This window comes from Athene cunicularia, assembly GCF_003259725.1.
Source record: "Athene cunicularia isolate RWA chromosome 2 unlocalized genomic scaffold, athCun1 chr2_part1, whole genome shotgun sequence".
NCBI lineage: Eukaryota > Metazoa > Chordata > Aves > Strigiformes > Strigidae > Athene > Athene cunicularia.
In genome coordinates, this window is record NW_020799095.1 from 43,325,859 (window position 1) to 43,333,737 (window position 7,879).

At 36.8% G+C, this 7,879-nt stretch overlaps 1 protein-coding gene across 1 annotated transcript in view; it reads left to right on the forward strand.

Annotated features, from left to right (window-relative positions):
• Positions 1-7,879, forward strand: part of PTPRN2 (protein tyrosine phosphatase, receptor type N2) — a 616,207-nt gene that overhangs the window by 577,886 nt on the left and 30,442 nt on the right. Inside the window, exons 18-19 of the mRNA XM_026843491.1 lie at positions 2,807-2,926; positions 4,071-4,237. Coding sequence (XP_026699292.1) covers positions 2,807-2,926; positions 4,071-4,237 — 287 coding nt within the window. The remainder of the gene's footprint in view (positions 1-2,806; positions 2,927-4,070; positions 4,238-7,879) is intronic.

A 7,879-nucleotide genomic window follows, 5' to 3' on the forward strand; every position in this document is an offset into this window, starting at 1 on the left:
ATTACAAATACACACTCCTTGGGGCCTCTTTCTAGTTTATGGCTATGTCTAGACACTCTGAGAACAGCAGTGTTAGGTGTTGGGAGATGTGGCTTCTGAAAAACCCATCACCAAATTAAGGATGGGGTGGTGAACAGGCAACAGTATAAAACTTTGTGAACTACCTTTGAATCTTCCTGCTTCTGTGTTATGTGGAAGAAATCCAGATAACAACCTGGTGGTCTAATACTTAAGTTATCAAGAAAACAGAAAATGCTGTAGTCCTCCAGTCACAGGCTGTGAGTCTTAGTGAAAATCCCGTCTCAATGGTAAACACAGGAGATGCAGTGACAATTTCTTGTAACAGGGATGACAGCACTAGATTGTATTGCCTTCTTGATTTAGTAGATTTGACTTCTACATTTTCACACAATGACCTAAAAGAAATATTATGCCCCAGAGTAACTTTGAAATTGTTTGTTTAAATTAACTTTCATTTGGATTTATGCTTAATGAAATCTTCAGAGATGCAGACAGCCTCTCTCTAATGAAATGCTGCATCTTTGAACCAATGAACAGGGTTGCCAAACTGTAAGGATTCCTCTCTAAACGAGTGGGCTTTTATAATGTTACACTTGGGTGGCACAAGCAGAGTGCTAGATGATTAGTTTATGGTCTAGATCATTGTATTTTTATTACACTCATAAAAACTGTGTTTCTCCTCATTTTCGTAATGGCTTCAATGAGCTTCTATACCTTCTAGAGGCACATTAAATTGTTATGTGATGAAAGTACTGATTTAGTGAGGCTAGTTTTAAAGTAAGATACATGTTTTGAATTCTTATCTTAGTCTGATTGCTGACTGAAAAACGTGAAACTTCGTTAGAATGAATGAAATCTGTGTCATGTTACATACAGAGAAGGTGCCCAGCTGTGGCCTGAAACAAATGCAATACAAAAAAGATAGAAATGACAAATCTACATTTGTCTATAAAATAAATCATCTATCATCTTAAAGTATTTTTGCTGGTTTTGTGCCACTGTGAGTTTTGACAGGAGGATGAGTGGATTACAGAGTTTTTAGTTTAAAAATATTTTAAAGGGGAGCAAAAAAAAAGATAAGGAAGATTATTTTTATTTGTCCCATTCAATAGTAATTTTTCCTCACTTCTGTTCAAAATTATAAATAACCCTATTCTGTGCAAACCCTAGATTCATTTTTCTAAATAATTCTAAGCTGGTTTTAAAAGTTATTTTAATTATGTTGCAAAATGAAAAAAAAAAAAAAAGGAAGAAAAATCTTATTTGTTTCTCTATAGGCAAGCTGTTCTTAAAAGAGAAGACAACATCATTATCCATGAATGGGAAACCTTTTTATTTGATATGTAATTAAAAAAAAATAATCCTTGAATTGAATGTATCATCTCATCTTTGCACAGTTTAGACAAAGGCCTTTTTTGTTTACAAAATTTACATGTCAATACAGTTGCTTATAAATATTTCTGTGAAATAAACATAACCCTTCACAAAAAGAGCAGTTTACTCTTCATTCAGTAATTTTATATGCTAGCAAAAAGACAATGAAAGTTGTATGCAAATATAACATCAATGTACAGCATAATAATAACAGTTTTTAGTGATTATGCTGCTTGGTATTAATTCATAGGAGCCTTTTTATTCAGCCATGGGCTGTGTTTGGAACAGAGATATGCCAGACCAGAACATCATTGCGTGTTCTGCTGTTTGTGGGAGACATCCACAAATCCTTTAGTTGAGAATGCATTGGATTCCTGTATCCTACCCTGTAGCTGGTCTAAATTATTAAGTGATCATTCTGGCAGTGAAGATACACTGTTTTCCGCTGTTCCTGCTGTACCTGTGCTCTGTGAGTGCGCGGTCTGCGGCAGGAGTTGGGCTTCCCTCCTACCTTCAAAAAAAAAAAAAACAAAAAAAAAAACAGGAAAGGGGGGCAGGGGGGGAAGAATTCAAAAAATGAAGAAAGAAAAATAAAAGGAAGAGAAAAAGGAAAGAAAAGGAAAATAGAAGAAAAGGGGGGGAAAGGGAGAGGAAGAAAGCAAGGAGAGAAGGAAAGAAAGAAGGAAAAAGAAAGGAAAGAAAGAAAGAAAGAAAGAAAGAAAGAAAGAAAGAAAGAAAGAAAGAAAGAAAGAAAAAGAAAGAAAGAAAGAAAGAAAGAAAGAAAGAAAGAAAGAAAGAAAGAAAGAAAGAAAGAAAGAAAGAAAGAAAGAAAGAAAGAAAGGGAAAGGAAGAAAGGAAGAAAGATAGTCATGCACATTAGGGTTGGGTTTTTCTTGTTTCTTACTCATTACTGTTTTTCAGCTGCAACTTTTATGATTGTTTCAGCAACGCAGCAGTTTGGTAGCTTTTGCTACATGGCAAACTGTGAAAAGTAAGAGGGCTGAGGACACAAACAGGTTTCAGTGCATGAGACTTTAGTAGGTCTACACTGCTTTAGTATTAAATATCAGATCCCAAATAGCTGCAAGCATCATTCAATGTTCCCTTTGTGGATCTAAAAGTTTGACAGAAAAGCAGCTGAACACGGTACCAGGAACGAGGAGAGATTTTGTGGAAAACCCGAATTGAAATCGCTGGAAATTCTTTAATATTTCATGGATGCCTACAAAATATGGTGCCAGTTTATTCAGGGATTTGAAAGCAGCTGCAGAGTAAAAGTGTCTAATGAAAATGAAATAAATTTCCTGTGAATGGAATAAATTTTGATTGTGTGTCTGAGTGCAGTAATTATACATGTCACGCAGTAATTAGGCAGTCACAATGTGGCCACGGTGTCTTTCTTTGTCTGCAGATGGTCTGGGAGAACGGCTGTGTCGTTATTGTCATGCTGACACCCCTCGCAGAAAACGGAGTCAAACAGTGCTACCACTATTGGCCAGACGAAGGGTCAAACCTCTACCACATCTATGAGGTACCTAAACAAAGTATCTGGTTGCAAACGTGACAGTAAGTGTACGGCTTGTTTTCATAGGGGGCAAAATGGTGTTTAAGCTGATCTAACCTGGAGGTTTTGCTCAGGGCTCTTAAATACTCCTCATGTGCCTTCGACTAGTTTTAGATTTGCAAGAAAAAATCAAGTGCAGTTTTAATAGCAAGGTACGTTCTGCTGAATACAAACTAGTAAATAATGAGCCAAGTACTACAATGAAAAAGGACGATTTTGTTTTTCAAGCGGTTTTGCAAGTGGTTGAAATGTGAAACTGTGTCTTTATATTTTATAGGAGAATAGTATTTTTAGAACTAGTGAATTTTGCCTTAGGAAAACCATATGTATATCTTTGTGGAAAAGCCTCTATACAGCTAATTAATGCTATCTATTTTTACCTTTTGCCTCAGCCACAACAATAAATACATATTTGTATTTTTTGCTTTACATTTCTAGCTCAAAATATCATATCCCCCATTTTGTCAAAATGTACCATTGGCAGTGTTTGTCAGATTTTTCCAGTCGTCCAGCTGAGTAGAGGAAGAAAATAATACCACAATGCCAAATACAAAGAGTGGGGAAGTACGAAGAAATACTGTTATTTAAACTAAAATGTGAACAAACACATTTTCTGAAAGATGAACTCTAAAAATAAGCTGCATTTTTTTAATGCTTATGTTGCTACACAGCAGAAGAAACAGACTTTTCACTTCTCATGTGAATTCAACTCAGATTTTTAAGACCACTGAGAGCAGCCTGGGCAATGCATTGTGGGCATTTCCAAGTAGAAAGTGACCGGCAGTCTTTTAAAAACATATTTTAAGGCAGTGTCTTTTGTATTCACATAACGATAAAATATTTCAATTTAGTGATTTTTTTTCTTTTGCATTAAAACTGTCAAGAATTTTTTTTATGTTTTCAATAAAATGGCAATGGCAGCTAACCCCTTCCTGACAACTGCACTGACTGCTACGTTAAGGAAAAAAAAAATCCCAGAAATGGCCAATTTGCTAATAAAAATAAAACTCATGCAGTTCCTTCATCCCAGATGTCTTACACCTGCAGTCCTGAAGACGTGGCTTGCAACTGAAATTGCTGATCTCTGTTTGTTCTTTCCTGTGGGGTGTAGGTAAACCTTGTCTCTGAGCACATCTGGTGTGAGGATTTCCTTGTGAGGAGTTTCTACCTGAAGAACCTGCAGACAAATGAGACCCGCACAGTGACACAGTTCCACTTCCTCAGCTGGAACGATCAGAGGGTTCCTGCTTCCACAAGATCACTTCTGGATTTCCGCAGGTAAAGCACAAAGTATGACAGGTTGTCTAAGATGATACCGAACTGAGGTATCATCCTTTTAATTGTCCTTTAAATATTTCTGGTTTGAAAGGGGGTTCCTCAGCCTGTGATGCCACAATGCTAAACTAACACAAAAATCTGCAGTAGATTGATGTTTAGTGTTGCCTCACACGTAGATGTTGCCTGGTTTTGAGATATACTCATTTCCCATTTAGAGATCAATACTTTTCCTCCCTTTGTACAGCTCTTCAGTGCCTTTGTATTTCTTTGTTTTCCAAGTAATTATACATTCTGCAACTTCCAGGCATTTTGTTTGGCTCCCCTATGATCCTTACTGCAGGAATCTTACAAATAAATCATGTAGTATGAGCACAGTTGGGAAAAAAAAAATTGCAATGGAGACGTATGGTAATAATGGCATTCCTGTGGGAGCGTTTGCTCATAAGGATCTAACAGTGAGGTCTTTAGACCTTCTTTGGCTACAGGAAGGTGGGAATTTGAGAAAGCAGATGAAAATGTTGACAAAGCATGCCCTCTGGAATTTTAAAGAAAGTAAATGTGGCTTTAAAATACAAATATACAAAGGCAAAACCTATGAAAGTCCTTGCCACCTTCTCTAATGTTTGCTGTGTCTATCTAAATTTTAATTTCAAAATTAAAGCCATGCATGATAAATACTGGAGTGAAATAATCTTCATTTGATTGCAAACCATGCCCAGTGCATCATGTGTAGGTGTTAGCATGTATCAGCTAATCCACAGTGATGCGCTTATGATTAATGAAAAGAATCTCCGGGAGGTTTGGGGAGTTGGTTCTCAATTCACAAGTGGCTTGTGGGATCGCATGTTTCCCTCTCTGTACTACCATATTATCTACAACACCACGCCCCCCCCCAAGTGATTGTAAGGGGCTCAGTGCTCAAAAGGTCCAAACTTGTTTCTTCCAATAAGTGCTGGGAGCTCCGACAGATGCCAGTCGGAATTATGCATCTGCACCTGAGGGGAGAAGCTGGCTTATATCCAACGGGAGCTGGTTGCACAGTTGTCTGTTGGCAAGATTTGACCCTCAAAAATTTAGGACTAAATGCCATCCTACATCCATCAGTATTCCTGTCCATAATGCAAAGCTTTTCAAAGCAGGGAGTCATCTAACATGGTGCAGGTCAAGTAACGGAGTACAGCTGTACTGAGTCACTAGGAGCTATGGCTAGGTAAGAATATAAGGATATGCTACAGAGTCGCAACACAAAAGCAGTAGTGGAGGAAGGAAGCACGGCCATAGGAGTTGAAATTGTAATTGAATTTTCAAGGTTTTCTTCTCCAAACTTCAATGTGTTTTTTATAGATTTTTTTCCCTTTGGTTTTTTGTTTGTTTGTTTTTTTCCCAACGAAGGAAGTTGCCTGTAGTGAATTTCTGTAGTGAAAATTCTGAATTGGTTCCATTAAGCCATGCAAGGCTGCAGCACGGAGCAAACACAGCATCTGACTTTGCTCCTTTGGTAGTGGGAGATCTGCTAGCAGTTCTAACTAGACTATAAATGAGTCTGTAGAGCCAGGACATCTGAAGTTCGGAACACCTCGACTCTGACTTGCTTCAAGTAAGAATTGAGGTCCCTGCATGAACTGCAGGGTTAGATCTACAGTAAGTCACAGTTCACATCACCAAGAAAGCACTTCTTAGAGTGACATTGTGTAAGGGTTAAATAGCCATGTTGAAGAAGTGTTGTGCACTACTTTGAAAAAGAAAAATTATAACTAGATGAGAAAAGCAGTGGAGCTGCCATTCTTTGTATTTAAAGCCAGTATGGGAATGAACCTGTTAAGATTTAATTGAATTCTGAGTGTTCATTTCATATGTATTCACAGTCCAGTGTAGGGTACTGTAATCATTTGCTACATGCAGATTTTGTACAATGAACTCATAATACTGAATGCATAGTAAAATTCCGCCTGAAAAGGAATTTTGGCATGCACAATAGCTGGTCTATGAATCTCAGTTTTCTTGGTCATCTGATATTGCTGGGTTTTAATGACAAAAATCCTAATGAACTATTGCTAAAATAATGTATATGGAATTCATTTATACAATACATGTTTTGCACCTGAAGCTTCATATTTAAAGTACAAACTCTGCTGGATTATGACAGCTGAGTCATAAAGCCCCCAGAATAAATGTCTGACAGTGCTACCATACTCGTAATAGGGTACTGCTAGGAAGGGGCTGCTATCATTTCTTTTAATCTATCTGGTTTTATGTGCATTCAGTGTGTTTGTATATATATATATGGATATGTGTGTATATTTATATATTCACATACATATATGAAATTAAGCATATACATAACCAACCCTCTATTTTTTATAATTCATCACCAAGAAAAATTGGATTCCCAAAATTACCTTGCCCAGAGTCTGTGGAAATATGGACCTTAAAATTTTTATTGAAGTCAATTTTGCAAGTCTCTTTGAAAACTTAAAGCTTACATTTCTCGTTACTATGTATCAGACAGTGTTTTAGATGATTTTGCATTTAGCAGATACATTAAACCTTGCAGAATAATCTATCATACTTTCACAATGTAGGTATAAATTGCCAATAAGAGATTATTCTAGATATTTAAAAATTCTGTGCAAAAAAACAGTCCCTGAGAGGCGAGGCTACTACAGAAACCACTGGTCAGTTTTAAATGCTTCTGGAGTCCTAATTTCATTTTGAACAATAGACCAATCATTATTGCTCTGGACTAGCTTGTTAGTCATGCACTGATATGTGTAATTAAATATTTCTTGAGCCCAGAGGGAGCACATTTACACTTTAAAGAGGGACTGCTAAGCTAAAAGATAATTAGCATCACATGTGAGGGCTTTGCTTAAAATATATATCTATTATGCTATCACTTCTCGCTGTGTGCAATGGCATTTACTAACACTGCTCACTTTAAAAATGGACAAATTCTTATTTTGCCAGCTAATTAGCGGTTGCCAGTGTCATTTTTGTGATGTTGCAGCTAGTAATATGAGCCCAGTTGCATAGTCACAAAAGTGATCATTGGAAACTGTGACTCTGCTGCAGGGACAATGTGGGAAACCCCTTTTCTGTGCCTCTAACGACCTCTGACCTTTGCTTGCTGATGGTTTGCATGATGTTTTCTTTTTCACTCAATGAGCCAAGGGTTGGTTTGTATTACTACTAATCATTCTTTCTAAGTTAATTCTTCCTGTATATGTATATATATATAATATATATTTTCTTCAACATTCAAGAACTTTGCTTACTGATGAATTTTCAGCTCACTCTCATTAGCCAGAACTAAGAATGAAATGAGATGTTGCTGCACTTCTAAATATTTTCATAAACTATATATAGACAAAGCTTTGAACCAGCTGGATTGAATCCCTTTGTTTTAATGTGTTTTCTGAAATGTGTGATAATGAAAATGTTTGAAACGCCTTCAATAAAACTGACAAACATAAGGTGTCTTTCCCTAACATGTGTCTCTGGCTGTCTGATTTACTGAGAGGTTTAGATCGAGGTTGTTATTGAAATTATATTAGGACTTTGGTAAATGGATAGTTACAACATGCAAATATATTAGTGGTGCCATTCAAGGAACAAAAGAACCACACAAGTTGCGGGGGGGGG